We start from the raw sequence: 21,607 nt of genomic DNA, 5'->3' as shown, positions 1-21,607 counted from the left end.
CTTTTTCTCTTTTACTCTCTCTCTATCTAACCCCTCCGCATCAAACAGCCATCAGAGGAACATGTGTCAAACCTGGGGGGAATCGAGGCTGTACAGTGCGTCTCTTTGCACTCATATAGACTAGGTGGCGTTCAGGGCAAAAGAAAAAAAAGGGAAAATGCCCTACAGATTTGGAAAGGCCTCAGAAAGGAAGATTGAATGTGTAAATGTTGCTTTACAGCGTGTGTCCGGAGTATCAACACTTCAAGGATGCAATAACATTGCGTCAAACACAGAGACGTCTGATCCCCTAGAGGGAGCTCTATTCTGAGGGAAAAGACAGGAAAGGAAATGCATGCATAATATTCAGAGGGTGTGTGTGTGTGTGTGTGTGTGTGTGAATATGAATGTGTGTTTGCATGCATAAGCAGAAATGGAAATTGTATCTCCTTCTCTCTTTTTTTCTCTGTGTCTCTGTCTCTCTCTCTATTTCTCCTGACTTGAGCAGGTAATATTCCTCAGTGGTTTCAAAGGGTAAAAAAGAGCCCTCTCCCAGATATCCCAAATTCCCAGCTCTATGATGCCCCTCATTACAGATGGGAACGTCGAAGCCTTGTCCAAGTGCTCCCTGGTCTGCTCTTAATTAACCGCTGCCTCTCCCGGTGCCTCTAAATGGAGACAGAGGATGAGACGAGGCTCTCACTTTTCCTCTATCCTTCCACCTTTCTTTCCCCTCTTTTCCTCTGGGCTTCTCACCTCTCCTGAGATCCAAAGCACTGAGCTCTTTAAGCAGGATCACTTAGAATCCATGTAGCTTCCCTCACTGCTGAGGTGGACTTAAATGATGTTTGGCTCACTGTGTTTGGAATATGAATTACTCTATTTTTTATACTGAGGTCAGACCTGTGCACTAGGCTTAATTTTTTCTCTGCCATGTGTTGATATGGAAGGAGCTGTGATCACACAGCCAGAGCAAAAAAGAAATCCATCACATCAGTCGCAATAGTCAGAAATATTCATTATTTTGTTGCACAACCATTTAGTTTATAATCTCAACCGATATCTGACTCGGTATCTCTTCAGGATTTGGAGGTTGTTAATATGCAAAATGAAGCATACTGTATTGCTGGATTCATTGGAAATGTTTATGGTAATTTACTTTAAATTAATTAGTTTTTTGGGGCTCTTACCATAGATCAAATGTAACCTCACCAGGCATGAAACTGATGTCGCTGTCAACTCCCCACAAATAAAGAAAAGGCTCAAATTGCACAAGATTAGGTTTACATGCTCAGTTTTCCCATTTTATCCAGGGCTACAGCACTGTAGTCCCTCTCCCTCTGAAATGCTCTGTTTTTGATCCTGTCTCTTTAACGCCCCCAACCTAAATACCCAGTCTGCTCTGATTGATCAGCTTGCACATGCCTGACCCAGCACCACTAACAAAGTCAAAGGAACTGAGTTAAAGCAATTCTTGCATGCCAAACTAGCTGCGAGGCATAAATCATGTGAACACCAACCAAACACTGGCTCTATAGTGGGCTGTAAAGGACTGAAAAGGTCCATTTACAGCGACTCCCAAAGCGACTTGTATCACCGTTCCCGAAACAGGGTGGCCATTGCAGCGCACCAGCGAAGTATCCGGTTGCAGTTGGTCTGGTTTAGGCAAGAAAACTACTTGGTTAGGTTTAGGAAAACATGATTGGGTTACAGTAACTACATTGATTATGTATATTCAGTTACAAAGATACAGATATTAGGTCAAGGTCAAGGTCAAGGTAAACTTTATTATCCCACAGGTGGGAAATTCATGTGGTCACCATTGCACGTTACAAACAATAACAGGACAGTCCAAACAATAAGAGCATGAAAAGACATGAAAGGCATGTGTGAAAAAATAAAATAATTGAATGTTCATTTGAAATAGTTTAAAATACTTAGGAATTGTTTTGTCTAATGTTGTACAGTCTAATTGCTGTAGGCACAAAAGACTTGTTGTACCTTGTGGTCCTAATTTTCCTCTGCAGGATTCTGCCCCTTGACCTGCTAAAGTCAGGTGGAGAGGATGGGTTGAGTCATTTAGGATTTGATCTATCTTATTTAAACTGAGGTCATTGTGCGATTGAGCTACAGATACCTGATCAACTCCAATGATCCTACTGGCTATTTTGACTACTCGTTGCAGTTTCTTTTGATCCTGGATATACATGTTTCCAAAGGCACATGTATATATTACGTACATAACTTGATTTACCTGACATACATGAAGGAAATTAACTAAGTTAGTTAAAAACAACTCACCCACAACTTGTGGTTTCGCACCTGACCTGAACAGCTATTTATGCTACTTTGCCTGACTTCCTCCTTTGCTGTCGTAATAATAACCAATACAAGCATTAGAGGTCACTGCCTAACAACAAACGACAGTATGGGTCGTAATGAGCTGCATTCACAGTTAACCTAAAAGGTAATTTTTCCTGTTGAGGACTTGCTGTTTTTCATGATTTTAGCATAGGCTCATCATAGGGGACGTACAGACAAGGGGTGTCAAGTCGGACCTTTAATTTCAAGAGTCAAGAGTTGAGTTAAATACTGGTCTTTCTTACCTGGAACGAGTGAATAGGACTGTGGACCGGATACACTGGCTCCTAACTCCGCACCTGTACCAGGATTGGCCAAACTGTTCTTCATCTCATCCAGTCCACCACTTAGTGAGGCCATGGCCGAATAATCTGACGTCTGAGAAGGGGCAGGAAGTGGAGGGAGAATTAAAAAAAAAGAAGAAAGAACAAATCATTACGTTTCCTGTTCGATATATCATGAATAAATACTGTAGTGCTGGATGTGGCTTACAGCTGTGATCAATTTGTTTGTTACATCCTGCTACAATCCAACATGCTGCCCCTTCCTTATAGCAAAGAGCAATGAAGCTTTAGTATGAAAACACACACACACACACACACACACACACAGACACACGCACAGGAACACACCTACAGCTGAGAGTTTATTGATCTGTTTACAAAGACAGGGATTTACTGAACAACCAAGTCCAACAGTCTATAACCAGCGGATCAGCTTGCTCCTTCTCCTCATCTCTCCTCTCTCACCTTCACACACTCGTGCGTGTGCACACACACACACACACAGACCTACACACACATTGTACACGTTGTACACATATAAGCAGTGGCATCACATAGACCATGGCTAACACAAAGCCTCTTGTCTCCCCAGATACCAACAACAATAAGAACTGTGATCATCTCCACACACATCCACACAAACTCCCAGTGCTCCACACACACACACACACACACACACACACACACACACACACACACACACACACAGTGTGCACACGTTAAAGACATATAGAGAAGAAGAGACTGAAGTGACAAAGCAATATCAGGTTGTTATCTAGTTGTACAGATTATTTTCTCTGTGAAAACTCTCTTGAGAATCTTCCAGATAGTCAGACCTTGAATCTACAGTGCAGATTAAAAAGTGTCAAAAAAAATAGAGGGTTACAATATTACAGTATATTGATTTACAGCTGTAAGCCATGTGATAGTTATTTGTTTATGTGGACATGCATGTTCTTTTAATCAAATGATCATCATGTCATAAAATTACTTAGAATTAAAACAGAAAACTAAAAGCAGTTCCGTACTCCTCGCAAAGCTCTTCTGATATTATCTTTGCCGTAATCTACTCTAGTGCCACAAATAGTTAAAAGATTACAACAGAAAACCAAATATTACATTCTGTGCATCTAAAGTAAAAAAATAAGTAAAAAAACAGTCTGTTGTCCCTTGTATGTTTCATTACCTTTGTATCAACCAAGTTCATGCAGACAAAAAATCAGCCACTGTTACAAACTGGTTGAGCGTGCCCTCTCTCTCTCTCTCTCTGTCGCTTTCCCAAAATGCGGACAGATAGATGGATAATGGAAACTGTCCCCTCACCTCAGTCTGACCCCAACACTAAACCATGACCTATCCATCCTCATCTCTTCGCCCCAGTGTATGTGTGTGGTGATTTGGAGTGATGGCAAATGATACTGATGACCAACTATGTATAGATTAACCACCGATTCTCAGGGCTGCGACACCCATGATGGGCAAATGACCTGCCTGCTGGTGGTGTGGTGTGTATGTGTGTGATTGATCATATGTGATCACATATGTATCTTATAGAATGTGTATATATAGAAAATCACAGTAAAATTTAAGGATTAAACGCACAGCACGTAATAGCTGATCTGACCATTGCCTTTTAAAATCTAGCTGAAGCAACTCAGTCAGAAATGTTCACAGAAGAGGAAAAGTTTTAATCACATTATGTTTAGTCTCACCCCCAGTCTTCCACCCTCACTCTCTGACGTATCATTTGACGTTTTCCCAGGGAAAGTTATAGTGAAAAATGATACAATTAGAATCGTTAAAATGTGCTCCAGTATGTTGAGCGGTAAGAATATGTGCAAATAATTGTAACATACTTCTGCAATGGCTGCGACTTTGTGTAGAAAAATGATCAAACTAAATTTCTGTGCGTCTGTGTGTGTGTGTGTGTGTGTGTGTGTGTGTGTGTGTGTGTGTGTGTGTGTGTGTGGGTTTGTGTGCGTGCGTGTGTGTGTGTGTGTATACTAATGACAGCAATCAGAATTTCCTTTAGGTGATGAGGTGAGAGTTCTGCACTGACCCTTTTAATACCTCTGCATCCGTATGTGTGTGTGTGTGTGTGTGTGTGTGTGTGAGGACGTGTAAGTGTGGGCGTGTGTTTGTGCTGACTGACCTCTTAAACACCCCTGTGCTCGTCAACACACAACACAACCACTGGACTGTGACCTGCCAAATAAGAGCTTACCCAGTACACTACACACACATCTCCCTCTCTCTCTCTCTCTCTCTCTCTCTCTCTTTACACTTCAGACACATTTTTAAGCCCTCTTTTCTCTCTAAATGCCTCCCCCCTCCCTCCCCCCTCACACATCACACCTGTAGTTTTTTTTCACCCAATTCATACATGCTATCGCTGCACCACCCTCTCCCTCTCCTCCTCCCACTCTTGGCCGCTCTCTGTCTTATTATAATGGTGTCTAATGTGTCCATGTATCCATGTAGATGGGGGCCGGGCAGCAGCAGCAGCGGAGAAGAAGGGGTCTGCCGTGGTAATTGGCCATGATGAAGTTTGGCCAGTGGGGTGACAGGCCCGCTAAGGAAGATGGATCATTCTCATTCGGCCCTGTAAATGTTGTCAATTCCACCGCTCATACAGCGCCATCAGCCCTCATCAAAGAGGAGGGACGCAGCTGCCAGGCCATGGAAGGGTTGGGGTTTGGGGGGAGCTGGAGGTGGAGGTGGTGATGTTGGTGGTGGTGGGGGAGTTGTACATTGCAAGAAGGAGGGTTAAAAGAAAAGGTGGCACAGGAGCTGGGCAAGGGGCAGGAAGTCACGGGCAGAAAGAAGGAAGATGGGGATGGAGATGACGGAGAGAGCCGAATGCTTGTCAGGCATAAGAAAAAGTGGAGGTGAAAAAATAATGTGGAAAGAATTGCAACCAAGTAAGCATGGCTCCTTTGGGAAGGAGGCCGTGTTCGGCGCTGCACGAATAAAAAGCAGCCGCTCTGTTGACACAGTGGGCAGAGAGCTACCAGCAAAAAAACAAGAAGCAGTGTTGTCCAGAATAAAAGTTGAACCTGACTCCACTGCAACATTTTGTGTTGTGTTGGCCAATCAGTTGCAGGTATTCAGATCTTTTTCATTACTTTGTAACTTCAGCAGCGTAATTCTACCCTTTTTCTCATGAACGAGTTACATCCTAATGATGAAAAATAACTTAATATCTGAAAAGCCGTTTAACTTTACAGTGTGTGGCCGCTGCCAGTGTTTTCATCCTCTCTCCCAAGCCCTCACTTACACACAGCAGGTTGGTCTACTGACTCAGATCTGGATAGGTAATGGCTTGGTTCAAATTTCACATCAATAACAGATGAGTCCTAATCGGCCCTTCGACACACACACACACACACACGCTCACACACACGCTCACACACACACACACACACACACACACACACTCACACACACACACACACACACACACACACACACACACTCACACACACGTTGGCCTTGTTGGCCTGCCCTATTTGCATAATAGTATTTCCCTTTCTCCATTCCCCAAATAGCTCCCGATTTCTCCATCTCTCTCTCTCTCTGCTTCTCTCCACATTGTCTTGTGTACTCCTGATGGAAAAAGGCTTGACTATAAACAAATACAATTCCCTCAGAGGCCCACAAACTGAGACAGGGATTGTGGGGAAGGAATTCATCTGCGCTCAAACTGAGCGTGGCAGCAGTGGGGAGGATATTCATTTCCTGACAAGCCAGATGGACCTCAACTCTGGGGAGAGGCTGTAAAAGTTCATACATTTTGGATGGAGACTTGGCCTAACATTTCTATTTTATGAATGATTGATTGATTTAAATTTGGAAATTAAATGTTTGTGTTTTGGTGCCCTGTACCTATTTTTGTTGTTCCACGTACAGAATAGTGATCCCATCACACGAGTGAGTGGGTAAGGCTGTTTCTCTCACAGTCAACAAAACTCATGATAAAACCAGAACCAACAATGAATTGATCCAACTTGTAAAGTATTGTCTGTGAAGCTAAAAGCCTGATGGTGTGTTTAAACACACAAAGTTAATTTTGGAATCAAGACAATTAAATTGGACAATTACAAATACATTTTTCTCCACAAACGTACAGTTGCTCAGTCGACCCCTCAAAACTAATCAGCTAGCCAGCAGCACGGTCTACATCTATCAGGAACTAAACTCTTCCTGCCATGATGTGTCATTTTGTTCTGTTCTTTCTCAACCATTCGGATTAGAAGGTTATAGTCTCATTCACTTTTCACGTAATGACAGTAAGAAGAGTTAACCTACCAGATGATGGCAGAGGATTTGTTGTTTAAGCGAAAACCAAAAGCACCTATGTGGAAATAATTCTCATTTAAACCCAAGTCTAATAGGGAACCTGGTAACATTAATGAGGGAAAAGGAGTTGTTACCTCACTGGTGGAGGAGTGCAGCCCGTCACTTGAAGCTCTTTATCTAACAGCTCCTTCTCGTGCCATTACTCCCACAGACTGTATAAAACTACTCCCTTACAAAAAATTGATCCGCTGTCAACACATGCCGCAAATGTTTTGGTCCGTCAACGCATTTTTGATTAATGATAGCAGTATGTGCTAAATCTCACGAAACACAGTGCATTTCCTGTGACTAGCCTACTTCACAATAAAAGTCAACACGTGTTTTGCCAGTCAAATGGTTCTGAAGTGAAGCTGCCGCAGCAGGAAATGTGTGAACAGTGATTAAACACAACGCTCCACACAGAGTAAAACGCCCAGTGTAATCTGACACACAATTGTTGTCATGAGCTTAGTAGTATTACTTAGGTAATTAGCTTATTAGCGGGAAATGTCTGTTACCATGGCAACTCGCATTGTGGCCTGCGTCACATTTGTGCTCCCTGCAACAACACAAACTATCCTATTGTTACAGGAATGTCTGCCGTTGGCTAGCTCATGGCTAACAATCAACAGAGACGAAGCACAAACGGTCCAGATTTTGGATTTGAGCAAACGACTTGTGGAAAAATTCCCTTTGCTTACTGTATGAAAACCTTAATGTAGTGTTTTCCTCTGTGTCATTACAATTCAACAACAGGCCACAGTGTTGAACTGAGTGATGTTGCAGGGAACATGTGTGTTCCCACGTCCTGCTGACGTAAATACTTCCTCAATGTCAATCAATGCGCGGGTGAAAATAAGCCCCCAAAAATGCACCATTCAATTCTGTTTGGTAAAAACTGCAGTACTCAGCTGTATTAGGGAATGAATGAGCCTTTTTGTTAATGACACTATACATTTGTGACCTGTGTTTTAAGATTCACAATTTCTGTGGGAACTAATAACTTAGACGTATTGAGTGACACATTGGTGTCTTTTCTTGGAACTTGGTGACTTGTTAAGAAATATGCAGAAAAACATGACCCTCTACCTTGAATACCATTTTTATGATTTTGTTGATAATACTAAAAGAGGTGGGGGTAACAATCTATATAAGACAGCGCATTCTGAGTCCTCAACATCTTTTGACCAGTCTAACCATTCACAAGAGATCACCTTCAACCTCTCTATGTCTTTTTAAGCTTTTTTGGATGAAGAGAATGACACAGACTTTTCTTTTTATATCACAGTGTAGCCCCACTGGCTGGTGCTGGGGTGGGCATTTGGACCCGGGGGCAGCGCTGATGGGTGGGGGCTCCGTCAGCCCTACTGATTTATCACCTGGGTAATAGGAAGTGATTGAAGGGAAATTCAAATGAACTCTCTCCGACAGGCACACATGCAGACACACATAGGAGCACGCACACACAAATTAATAGTGGGACTTAATAGACTACAGGGAGAGAGGGAACAAGAGCAGGAGAGGGAGATGAGATAAAAGGATGGCTTGTTAGGGAGGAAAGATAAAGAAAAAGGTCTGAGACAAACAGGATAGCGGAGTAACTACTGGTGACAGATAAAATAAGATTTGCTTGTGAGGAACGTGAGCAATTTTTAACTTTTTATCTATTCAGGCGGGATGAAGGAAGAAGAAATAATGAATGAGGCTCGTGTGTCAGGGCAAGAAAGCGAAAAGATAATGAAGAGCTTGAAATAACCGCTGAAATTACAGTATATTAGTATAGCATTATAATATACTGTTGGTACCTGAAATTGAGCCGCTCGCACCTCTACTTCCCACTCGCTCCTTTTCTCTTTCTCTTTCACACACACACACACACACACACACACACACAAAGCTGACACTCTATCAAATGCACCCCCAACAGCAGGACCAAGTATTTATAAGACTTCTTTTAGGAATGTCAGTCACAGCACAGCATGACCCTCCTTGACTATAACCTCGTACACACACAAACACACACACACACACGCACACACACAAACACACACACACACACACAAACACACCTCAGCCCACATACCAGAGCGGCTGAGCTTTGGCTGTCAGCGTGTCAGTGTTGGAGGGTATGACTGTCAATCATTCCCTCTGGGAAATGCAGGCGAGTAAAAAGGGGGGTGGTCGGCTAGACAGGATGAGAGCAGGGAGCGGAGGTAGAGGGACAGATAGTGATGTAGATTAATGTGTGTGTGAGAGAGGGCGAGTGTGTACGCGCTTCTTTGTAATCACAATACAGCTCCAGTTTGACCCCGGTGCGACCTATGGTTTAAAGCCCCTATCCCCGACCCCAGTGGCTTGACCGGGCTCAGGGAGGACACTGACCTATGAATCATGGGTATTATAGCCTTGAGTCGTCGTCTATAGAGCTACTAGAGCCAATCCCTGTCGACCTCTCGCCCTGTGCTACTCCACTCCCCATGTCGGTCAGAGGGAAGTGAATGGGCTAAAAGAAGAAACTCTGCCCTATAGGTCTAAGGCTATAGCCTGGATGTGACTCCATATACTGCTGCTCCTTTAGTGAGTGTTTGTCCTTTTGCCCTTGACATTGACTGATTAAATAAACCTGAAGTAGGCACATCTTTAAAGGAAGTGTCATTTTAAGACGTTCGCAAAATATTTCCGCAGGGCTGCAGATTAGAGGACATCTGAGAAAAGGTGTCGAGAGAATACAAATGCTGGCTTGTTGTCGTTTTGTTATTCTGCGTCATACTTACACCTGTCTATTCCACTCAGATTTACTTACTGCTGGGAGAGGGGGGGAGGTCAATTTAGATGTAACATTAAGACACACAGACACACCCTTTCTCTCTCTCACACACACACAGGCATTGGCAGTACAATCCCAAGATGCATCAGCATGTGGACGGCTCCCATCGCCGTCCCCGAGCAGCAGGAAGTGAGGTCATAATAAGAGCCGGGTCAATATGCTCATTAACCCCTGCAGTGTATCTAGATTATAGGAACATCAATAGGGCAGGCCTGACTGAGTCGACGTATCAGAGCACAGAAGCTCACAGCAGTCAGTCAGGCTGACAGGGAAACGCGGCTTGATGTTGGCATTTTCAGATCACTCAGACCTTTTTTGCTTCTTCTGTGTTGTTGTCTTTTTTGCACTATCAGGATGAATGCAATGATTTGCAGACATAATTACAAATATCATAATTTGATTTTCATTATGCAGTCTGACATCTTCAAGATTGACACGGCATGGCAAGGCATAGCAGGCAGGACAGGCTTTATGCTAAAAGCAGAGACAAGCATCTAGCAACAAAGATCAAAGATATTGCTCCGTTTGTAAGTCATCTTAATGCAGTTGGCTTTCCCCCATAACCTTAAGGCCTTAGAGACTTTATAAAATAAAGACTAACAATATAATTGCAGATAAAACAAACAAACTTTTTTATCTGCTGACCAATAATTAGCTCACTGAGCTAACAGCCTAATTATAATTATGCCAAAATGAATATAGTCTCACTACATGCTCTAATTTCCTTTATGCTATAGTTTAAGTTTGAGGTATCAAGTATGTATTTGGAGCATCTGACCAGACAACATAGGGATGGCCTGATTGAGATCACTTCCTACTTTTGGTAAGAAGCTATTTTAGATTCAGTTTTAGTCTTTGAATGAAAAGTCACATTTAATCATTTTTATCCGTCATAGTTTACGCAACATGAACTCAAAACAGTTCAGAGTTCAAATGTTTTCTCTCTTTAAACTCATTCAGTTAGCTTTTTAAGCCGTTGCATAATGAGCAGCTTCCTGTTTTGCAGATTTCTTGTTCAAACATGCCAGACAGTTTGATCAGGCTGTTGTGGCTGGCACAAAAATATGTCTTATGCAAATGAGTGTTATATGTGCACCAATCTTACAATTCATTACAAAAAAAAAGATTATGTGGAGTCATTTGGAGAACGTTTTGGTCCAAAGTGACCTGAAACTAGTGCGTTCAAACTGAAGTGACTATCACTAAACGTCACCTGACTTGAAATAAATCCTGCACGAGCAACATCTAGGAAATCACCATTTAAAGGTTTAGTGTGTAGGATTTAGTGACACTCCTCAACTCACCCTCTACTGTAGTGGCCGCTAAGAATGCAAAAACACAAAAGCCCTGTCTTTAAAGCCAGTGTTTGGTTTGTCCAATCTGGGATACTGTAGAAACATGGCGGTGCAACATGGCGAACTCCATTGACGAGGAACTGTGTGATAGTGAATAAGACAGGCTATAGTCTCTGGTGGCCACGGCTGCCACTGGCCACCCCTTGGCTCTGTGTCTGCCCCTGTCCGTCTTGCTCATTAGTTTTTAATGGAAAGTTTTCCCCTGCATTATTTGTCATCAGAGCAACCCATAGTCTTGTTGACGTCTGCCCAGAGCCTGCATGGTGCCACGCCCTTACCTTGCCAGAGTCAGGGCTCAGATAGAGGTCAGAGCTGGATTGGATTGGACAGGGTTGCTGTCTGTCAAACAGACGGTCCAATACCTCGATCTGCTGCGGTGAGAACAGCTCCCCTCTCATCTGCTTCCTGAGGAAGTCCCGCCCACTGTGCCCGTGCCCGTTGGCCAGTGGCGACTCCTGCAAACCTAGAAAGACCGAAAAAAGGAATGAGGTTAGAGGGGGTTGCAAATGGAGGACATTTAATGGAGGATTAAGTGAGATAGAAGGGGTTCAAAGAGTTAAGGAGGCGGTTGTGAGTCTGTAACCAGGAGAATCCAGAAAGATTAAAATGATAGAGGGCTGAAAAAAATAAATCACTGAGGCAGATGTAGAGAGAGAAGTTTGAGCGATGTATGGACTCAAATGAACCCCACTGAGCTGATTTAGGACTGAGTGACTTCATAGATTGTGGAGACTCAGAGAAAATGCTATACAAATGCAATCCATTACCAAGCATATGCTGTCCCTTCGTCTTGATCTCTCAGAAAGTACACTTTCGCCCCCTCGTATATACACACTTCTTGTCGTGTCACCCATACACACACACAAGACACACAAATATATATTGCTGTGGTATCAGTATTAGACTGTGAGCTCTCGTATCCTGCAGTTATTGCAAGGCTGAGGGACCGAACGAGACAATTATAAGAGCTGTGAAGAGTCGCGGCCCACAAATGATTAGAAAGAGTGAACGAGAAAAAAAGATAAAGAGAAAAAGGGGATGAGGGTGAAAATCCCCCGCTATAGAGCCAATTCATCGCTCCAAACCGCTCCTGAGAGCCTATTTTAGTCCTGGGGGTCACTGTGTGTTTGGTGTGTGTGTGTGTGAGAGTGTCTGTCCAGCAGCAGGGGGAGTGATATGACAGACAGGTGGAGATGGGGAAGGGGCTTCAAATTTATATTTTTTTCCATTTGGACTGAAAATACAGATCCATTTGTGCCAGACTGTGATCTTAAAGAAAAAACAAAGAGTGATGTGGCCAAAAGAAAGAAAGAAAGAAAGAAAGAAAGAAAGAAAGAAAGAAAGAAAGAAAGAAAGAAAATGTGATCACCACGCATTAAATGATAATTCCTTCAGCAACATCCACTAATTTAGTTTTTCGGACAGTCAATGTACAGTACAACAAAAGGATCAAAATGCCATAGAAACAGATATTGTCTTCTTAATTCTCCTCAAAACCTCCCATGTACGATTCCCACAATGCAACATGCTAATTGGTTGTTCAGAGTACTAGTAGCAGCTAGTAGCAACGACAGCCACACTACAGCCGACAGCCAACAAGCTAGTAGGTCCTGCATCTGTATGAGAGGAAATACCTTTCTGTAGACATACAATCCCTTGTTATGATTAGGGAGCATTGTTTTACACCAATCTCACTAATAGAGCCAGTTCTAATGAGGAATTTGTCTGTTGAAAACAAATGGCATTGGTGATGAGGTGGAGGAGAAATACAGGGTGAAATTGTGCGAAATTTGTGCAATCATGGCTACTACAGCAAGCTGCTGATTCTATATGCCAAAAAGCCACTGACAGGTTCTGTCCAGTGCCAACAATGTGGGACACATCCCTGACTAGAGCTCAGACAATGCCCGATGATGCCCAATGGGTCAACGTCGGCCGGATGTGTCAAGGATTTAAGGTTGAGCTGTCAGAAGACAGAATGTAAGACCAGCTAATGACTTATCTATAGGTAAAACTGAAAGTGAGCTCTTCGGGTGTGTCAAGGTGGAAAAGAAAAGAGAGACAAGGACAGTGTGGCTGTTTTATATATACTTTGTCTTAGGTTACTCTTTGGTTTAGGTTTGGATGACTTGCATCATCATCTGACTTTATTTTAGTGATGTAGGTAAACTCACACAACCTAGCAAATAACTTATTGTGTGCATTATCATTACCGATAACCAAAAATGGTAGATGAAAACATTTTCCCTTATACTTATTTTCACGATTTGAGTTATAACCTGTTGAAAACGTAACAAAATGAAACATCTCGAGTTGGGACACTGGTGTGTGGTTTTCATATGATTTCAAAGACTTTGAGTAAACCTCGAATCATGAAACGGTATCTAGCTGCAAACACAACACACCTCACGCTCACACCGTGCTGCGAAACTCACAGAACCTCGCTACACCTTTTGAGTACACAAAAACCTTTCAGCTACTCTCTCGCAAACACACTGCACGATCATAATCTCTCTTTCTCTACTACAGCCACACACACACACACACACACACACACACACACACACACACACACATAAACACACACAAACACACACACACTCATATACAGATGCTGGGAGTAGTGTGAGTGTATGGTCCAGGTCTCCGGTGACAGACCAATCAGGGGGGAGATAAAGCCGGTATGATGCTTTAGCCTGGTAACCCACGGCGACCTATTTAATCCCACCGGCCAGTCCTCATGATGGAATTCAATTGATCAATCATGTAGCTCTGATGGCACCATTTCAGCCAGCTTATTGCTTTCTGCTTTCTCTGTCACTCCCACACACAGACACACACAGCCACACACACACACACACACACACACACACACACACACACACACAAATACACACTGAAAGACTGACCAAAGCCACGACGCAGCGCCCACAAAGGACCAGAGAAAGACAGAGAGCGAAGGAGACAGACAGGACCTACTGTAATCGAGCAGTAAGAACAAAGCTTTTATTTATGATAATCAATATTGTCCATTCATCTGTATGTGTGTGTGTGTGTGTGTGTGTGTGTGTGTGTGTATGTGTGTGTGTGTGTGTGTGGGTGTGTGTGTGTCTTGTTGTGGATGTGGGTGTGGGTGGGTAGCTTGATATCCGGCTGGTCTCATTGTATCCATGGATGGGTAAAGAAACTCATTGCCGTGACGGGTTAAATCCTATTCACTGTCGGATACACACACACACACTCACACCCACACACACACACTCACACCCACACACACACACACACACACACACACATACACACTCACAGCTGCCTCTATCTCTGTGAGTCAGTCTCAGAAGGGAAGCGCTTCTCTTCCCTCTTTTTCAGAGCAGAACAAAACAAACAATGAGCCCTTATTGTTCTCTCTTTTCTGCCTTTTTCCTCTCTCTTCCGCCTTCTCTGTCTCTCACTCTCTCTCCCTCTCCGCCTCTCTCACTCTCTTTTTTCTGTCTGTCTCTCTCTCTCTCTTCCTCCAACACCGTGTCACTCTGACTCGGCCTGCCGTTGCCATTTATTCGACAAGGCAGGAACAGTTGGATTATTAAATCCAAATACCTTTGAGAGTTAGATGGCTTGTCACCTGTTTGTGTGTTGTGTGTGTGTGAGTGTGCGTGCGTGTGCATGTGCGTGTGTGTGTGTGTGTGTGTGTGTGTTTGTGTGTGTGTCTGCAGGGGGTAGGACACCACCACTGTGCATCTTTTTGCACTTGACATAGATGACATAGATTATCATACTGATAGGACAGAGGTCGTAAGCCTGACCTCACAGCCCCAGCCTGTGCATGTGCATGTGTGTGTGTGCGGCATCTAAACTCCAGAGATCAAAGTTTTGGGGGGGCGGGAGGCACAGAGAGGAACTCAGGGTGAAGGGCGGAGCACCCCTCCCTCCTCTCCTCTCCTCCGTCCTCCATCTTTTGCTCACTCCCGGCGTCTTTTATCTGTTAAGCTGCTGCATGTCACAGTGGATGCACAAGGGGGTGAGAGGTCATCTTGGCATTCTGGGTAAAACGCCATTGACAATATTTTTTCTTCATGCAGGAAAGACTTTTTTAACAACCAGTGAAAATGATTTTCCTTCAGACTTCATTAACAAATCACTATCAGAAAGAATCATTCCCTATCTTAACAGGCCCACCTGTCCTGAACTCCATATCCACACACACACATATACACACACACACACACACACAGAATAGGTTAAGATACAATAGTCCCCTTTTGGCCCCACAAGTCAAGTTCTTCCATTCACTCCCATTCATCTACATTTGGCACCCCGGTCACCCCCCACTTCCCGTTGCTTTGGCTGGGGGCACAGGTCACCACAGAGCTTTACCCATACACACTCCTCCTGCCGACACACACACACACACACACACGCCATGATCTCGCCTTCTTGTGTTCCCATCACTTGAACAGCTGCCACTTCAATGCTTATAAATTACAGCAGAGATAAAAGGTTTCCTGCTCGCAATTTTATATATATGTTGATATATTGCAAGATATGATCATTGCATAATGTCACAATTACAAAAACACCTCTGACACGTACTCATGGGCACTACAGCAGTGTGCTTGCTTCCTCAGTGGCTTGAAGCTATGCCCCATTTAGAAAATACATATAATTTTATTCACCTAAAGATCACTTTGAGGCCACAAAAGGGAAACAGGTGCACTTTCTCCTGTACTGTGTTTCAGTTTGGTGGTCTGCCTCTAAATGGGCATTTTCTCACAGCAGACATTTTGATAGCACGAAACGTAGGTAAAAGTTACAATAGCTCAGTTTCATTCAGGTGTCCAAATACATCCTACCAGTCAACCATTCTGCACTATGTCGGGGTCAAGGAACAGGAAAAACTAAATGTGATTCAGCCATCGATAGCATTATTAAAGCTGTGTTTCTCCTGCTCATGACATGTCAAAATGTCTGCTGTGAATAAGGTCAAGAAAAAGGTGTCACTCAAATTCAAAATAACAGCAAAAAGAGTCATCCGATATCGTGATCATTTTAGCATGTTTAACAATTCATAAGAACCTGAAGTATATATTAACTATAATTTGATACAAACACACTTTGATTTCCCAGCAAAAATCATCAATTGTAAAAAGTGGCTCAACTTGCCCCGTTCTCCCCGAGACAGAAACCCTGTTTACTTAAATACTTTTCTCTAAATGCTTTTCTTCATTTGAGGAAGTCAGTGTTTGAACTTTGAGGTACATGAACGACGCAGAGATTCCCTGCTACTGTCTCATTACTGCATGTGTAACACATTCACCTGTACCGAGCGATACATACAACTACAACATCGACAAGAGAAGCACCGATGTGTGTGTGGGTGACTTGTGTATGTTCATATCTTTTCCCCTTCTGTGTACAAATGTCCGTGCCAACAAGCATATGGGTGTGTGTGTGTGTGTGTGTGTGTGTGTGTGTCTGTGAGAGGCTTGCATTATTGTGTTTCTGTGTATGTGTTTGTCTGTCCATGTCAGTGCATGCTGTTCCCCCTGTCGCCCCTTGCTGTGTGTGTGTGTCATTATCCAGCGGGGGCTGCTCTAATGGAAGCTGTGATTAGCAATGCTGTTAATTAGACCACAGAGCCAACCGCGCAGACCTCTACCACAGGAACACTGCAGATAAAATGTGACGCTGAGCGACACAACGCTCCAGTGGCGCTTTCTGGGTGCTTCAGTGAAACGCTTAAGTGATACAATATTTTTGATATAAATGAAGAACCCAATGTCGAGTCGTAGTAAAACAACAGACAGACCACACATCCAGCACAAAGTGTAGCGCGTCATGCACATACAGAACAAAGCGAAAACAATAATGTCTCTAATTAGATTACAAAGCTTCTACTTCAACTACAGATTCAACCACAGAGTGTTTGCCACAGACGTCAGAGCAGTATATAATTTGTTTAATTATACATGACACATTATTCTTGACAATTAAATGTGGCTTTAAAAGAAAAGTAGAGCCCTGATACATTATGACTCGTTATAACTGGTAAAGCAACAGAAATATCATGTTACGTCTGTGCTCGTCATCATTTAAAAAGTCAAAATGTCGACTGTGAAAGGGACAATTTTAGGTGGGTATTAAACATTGCATCCATCGAAGAGTAACCACTAATGTATAGCTAAGTCTCCGCCCAAATTTTGTGAAAAAAAAAGAAAAATCAAACTCTAATAGAAAATGCGAATGACTACACGTTTCCGTCAACTTTCATATTTTGTGAATCAGAGGTGTCACAATATTGACAATAGTCACATACATTTTTCAAGGTTTTTACTCTCCACATCCCTACACACGTATTTTCTATAATTTATTTGCCAAAAAAGAGAAAAGAAACCACAGGAAACACAGTTGGGACAAATTTAATCGCTAGCATTTGAATTCTTTTCAAATTTAGATATTGCGATAATATCGTTATTGTGAATTTGATTGGCCAAAGTAAAAACGAGGTGAAAATCTGATATTGCAGCAGCCCTAATGTGGATATTAAGAGTTAGTCACAATCGAGACAAACAGCTGGTGGTGCTTGTTAAAGCACTGCAGAAGAAGAGGGTGCTAGAGATGACATAATTAAAAGAGTCCCTGTCAAATATTTTAAAACTATGTCGTAAAACATGATGAAAACGTGGCATTTGTGTTCGTTTCTTTATTTGACTAAATTCTGGCATTTACACTTTTATTTATTCGCATTACAAGCTCACAGTTGTTGAAGGTAAGATACTGGTAAGTTCACGAAAGGGAGAAACTTTTATCAGCTACCTTTGTGTGTAATCATCATTCAGCCGTACTCTGTGCGCATGTGCTTGCGTGCATTTGTCAGGTCTAAAGTCTTTGTGCTCTGCTGATGGGTGTGTGGACCTTATCAGAACGCACAAGATACACCTGGGATTCATCCTGGAACCTGTTTGGAATGTTTTGGAAATTTATCAGCAGTTGGAAAGGATACTGTGTGTGTGTGTGTGTGTGTGTGTGTGTGTGTGTGTGTGTGTGTGTGTGTGTGCGCGCGCCTGCATGTGTGTGTGTGTGTGTGTGTGTGTGTGTGTGTGTGTGTGTGTGTGTGAAATAGCCCCCAGTGGCGTTCTGTCACCCCCCCTCGCTCCGACATCTGGTCCTGTCTCATTTACCGCAGGAGACTGTCTGTGTGATGGCTTTTTAATGCCACTGACACCACCACACACACAATCACAATCATGCACACGTGTTTGCACACACATGCAGATGCAAAACATGTACATACAGTACATGTGGGACACCCCACACACGCAAGCGCCCACACCTCTATTAACATGCATACAACATCGATCCCGTATGACAACGTACATGATCGATAGTGCATGCATAAACCAACTTCCCAGGTAGCTCTCCAGTGAAGCTCTGTTAGTAAACAAATAGGGCTTTCTGAATGAAGATGTTTGGTTTAGATCTCCCATAGTGCACACGCAAACAAACACACACACACACACACACACACACAGACTCACACACATCTGTCGTTGATCCTGCTGAGTTCTTTCCATCTGGGCTTTCTGTGCTGTACAGTGAGGAGGGTGTTCCCAAGACTGTCCGTCATCATATAACGTGTTTATGTATGTTATTTACTGTGTTTGTACGTATGCCATCACTACCAAAAAAAAACAGCAATGAAGGTAAACACAAACATATTTTTTTGCTCACCTTCATCCCTCTTCCTCTTGCCGACATCAGCGGCTGAGCTGATACCCAGAATGCCGCTGATGGAGTACGAGGAGCCGGCCGAGTCACTGGTCACCGCCGACACTTGTGTGGCAGCTACGGACGTCCCTGCAGGCAGATCACAGGACAGCGCAAACCATTAGATCACAAGACAAGATCAGGGAGAAGAATATCCAGACATTTTTGTACTTATGAGTAATGCGTGTAAGCTTCCTTGAGAGAATGTGTGAGTCAGCGGCAGAGGTTCAAAAATACAAAGAAATCTATTAACAATCAGAGACGAGGGGTGACAACGCTTTAAGACTTTGACATTTGAATGAAACACATTTTCTGTTTCACCTTACAGTATATTTTGCAGAAACAGAAACATATACACTGCTCATTCTATTAGGAGACTGAGCATAATGCGAGTAACAAAGAGTTGCCTCACCTAAGTCAGACAGATTTTGGGGGGGTTTCAAAGTTATGTTGGATTTTCTGGTAAAGCTTTTAATAAAGGTTCTTGTAATACCGTTAATGAATTGCTAATAAGGTCCTTATTATTACATAATGTCCCTCGCTGCATGTCTTATAATAAAAAAAAACGTATGTAGTGAAGTGAAGTGTATATTAAAGGATTTATTAACCTAAATAAAGCATTCTATATCCAGTAGCGGAAAGTAGCTTAGCTAACTGCTAAAACTTGCGTAATAAAATATGTAATAATCTTAATAAAGCAACAAGAAAAGATAAGTAAAGGTTTAACAGTGACATCATACTCAAGTGAAATTTAACAAATGTGTTTGTTGCTAATGTTATTAGAAAAAGTTATAAGAAACGTATAAGGTCATATAATGCCTTCTAAATATCTTATAATCTAACAATAAATGTGTTGTTTTTAAAGCTGCTGGACTTTTATATTCTTATTAAAATAAGTGTTCAACAGCTATATTCCTACAGTAATCACTGTTATAGAGTGTTTGGTCAGTAGCCCAGTTCTCTCCTCCTCCTGCACATGCAGTAAAAGAGAAAAGATATTCTGGCATCCCTGCCCGCCTTATCCAATCAGGACAGAGTACTCCAGAAAGAGGCGGTCCTGTCTGCTCAGGCAACTTGCACAGAGCAGGATCCTCCTTTTTTTACCAGCAATGGGGGAACTTTGAAAGCTACTACGGCCCTCCTGGTGACGGCGAAGAGAGCTGCCTCGAAAAGGATGAAAAGGGGAGGGGATTGCCAACTTCAAAACAGGCAGGAAGTTTTAAGCTTTTTATAGTCTTCTAAATGTTAATAAGCAGCTCATAAGAACTTACAACATATCACCTATTAACTGATGCTCGTGTTTTATAAGAACTACTACTAATACAGTAAAGCCCCTTGTTAGGGCTCATACGTAAGAGATAAGGTCACCTGAACAGTGTGTTTTTTCTTCACATGTACTTAAAATAAATGGTTTAATTATATGAAGCTAGAAATGATAACACACTATATGACCGAAAACTCTAGCTTGAAGGACCCCGTGTGTTGAATATTTCTGCTTGTAATGCTGAAGCAGATTTTTCTACACGCGATGAATGCTGTTTAGTAAACGGATGAATACGTCCGGTACAACTTCTGACGATTTGTGAGTATATCTCTCTTTCTTGTGAAACGCTCACATGACCTGATTCAGTTACTTATGACACTTTTATGAGCAAAAGATACAAAGCAAAAAACCATAGGCGAAATCTTCTTTTTTTCTCTTTAAACTCAACGTACATTTCACTTTAATCTTCTGAAACTATCCTCAGCCACACACACCAGATTGAAGCTTGGGGAGAGAAAAAAAAGCCACAAAGGACATGAGTCTGTCTGTGTTTTGCTCCTCATGTCTCTCCCTCTAATCTTCCCCCTGGAGGAGACAAGTTCCTCGCTGGGCGACATACTTGTCACCGCTTCAGTGACACACACACACACACACACACACACACGCACACACACATTCTGCAACCTCCTGACACACACACACACACACACACCGAGACATATAGTCACTGATTCCTTGGTCTCTTATCTGTGCCCCTGTAAGCGGACGTGGGGTTGAGTGACAGTATGGTATCCCAGGAGGGACAGAAAGGTGTGGAGACAGACATCCTAATCCTCTCTCCCAGCAGACCCCCAAACACGGAAAGACAAGACCGAAAAGGGAATACGAAAAAAAAACAAGAAAAAAACGATAAACCAGACGATCAAGGCCCCCTTCCAGCCTTCACTCCTCCGTTAACGACAGGGAGAGTATAATGAATGCATATCCCTCCTTTTCCCATCACTTGATTTAGCACTTCAATTATCTGATTTTCCTTTCTCTTTCTTTTCACTCTTTTTTTTTATCAGAATGTAACGCTTTTATTCTGCAAATCCAAATGTTCAATTTTCCGCCTGGGAGTGGGACCCATTTATCTGTGTAATCTGTAAGCGTGCGATGTGTGTGTGTATGTGCGCGTGTGTGTCTAGGTTGTGTGTGCATGCTCGTGCCTGTGTGTGTGTGTGCGTGCGTCTGCTAAATGTGTGTGAAAAGGCAGGAGTCAGGGAGCAGCGTGTGTGAAATTAATTTAGATTAATAGACAATGTGCGATTATGAAGATATGAGAGACACCGAAACACAATCCACTGCAGGGCAAAGTGAGGAGGAGATGGAGAGGGAGAGAGATAGAGCCTCGTATTTATTTGTACTCTGAGATATTCATCGAATAAAAAGGGAA

The 21,607-nt window shown here is 42.7% G+C and overlaps 1 protein-coding gene across 4 annotated transcripts in view; it reads right to left on the bottom strand.

Annotated features, from left to right (window-relative positions):
- The window catches only part of pax5 (paired box 5), a 61,724-nt gene that overhangs the window by 16,583 nt on the left and 23,534 nt on the right, over positions 1-21,607 (bottom strand). For 2 of the 4 annotated variants that reach the window (XM_030432377.1, XM_030432384.1), the window contains exons 5-7: positions 18,873-18,998; positions 11,423-11,607; positions 2,586-2,718 (exon numbers count right to left, since the gene is read on the bottom strand). In XM_030432377.1, coding sequence (XP_030288237.1) covers positions 2,586-2,718; positions 11,423-11,607; positions 18,873-18,998 — 444 coding nt within the window. The remainder of the gene's footprint in view (positions 1-2,585; positions 2,719-11,422; positions 11,608-18,872; positions 18,999-21,607) is intronic. The other 2 variants (XM_030432392.1, XM_030432398.1) reach the window with 1 other exon arrangement.

The sequence above is a fragment of the Sparus aurata genome, chromosome 1, assembly GCF_900880675.1.
Source record: "Sparus aurata chromosome 1, fSpaAur1.1, whole genome shotgun sequence".
In the NCBI taxonomy this organism is placed as follows: Eukaryota; Metazoa; Chordata; class Actinopteri; order Spariformes; family Sparidae; genus Sparus; species Sparus aurata.
Note: the sequence above shows the minus strand (reverse complement) of the source record. Positions and strands in the feature narration are given on the sequence as shown.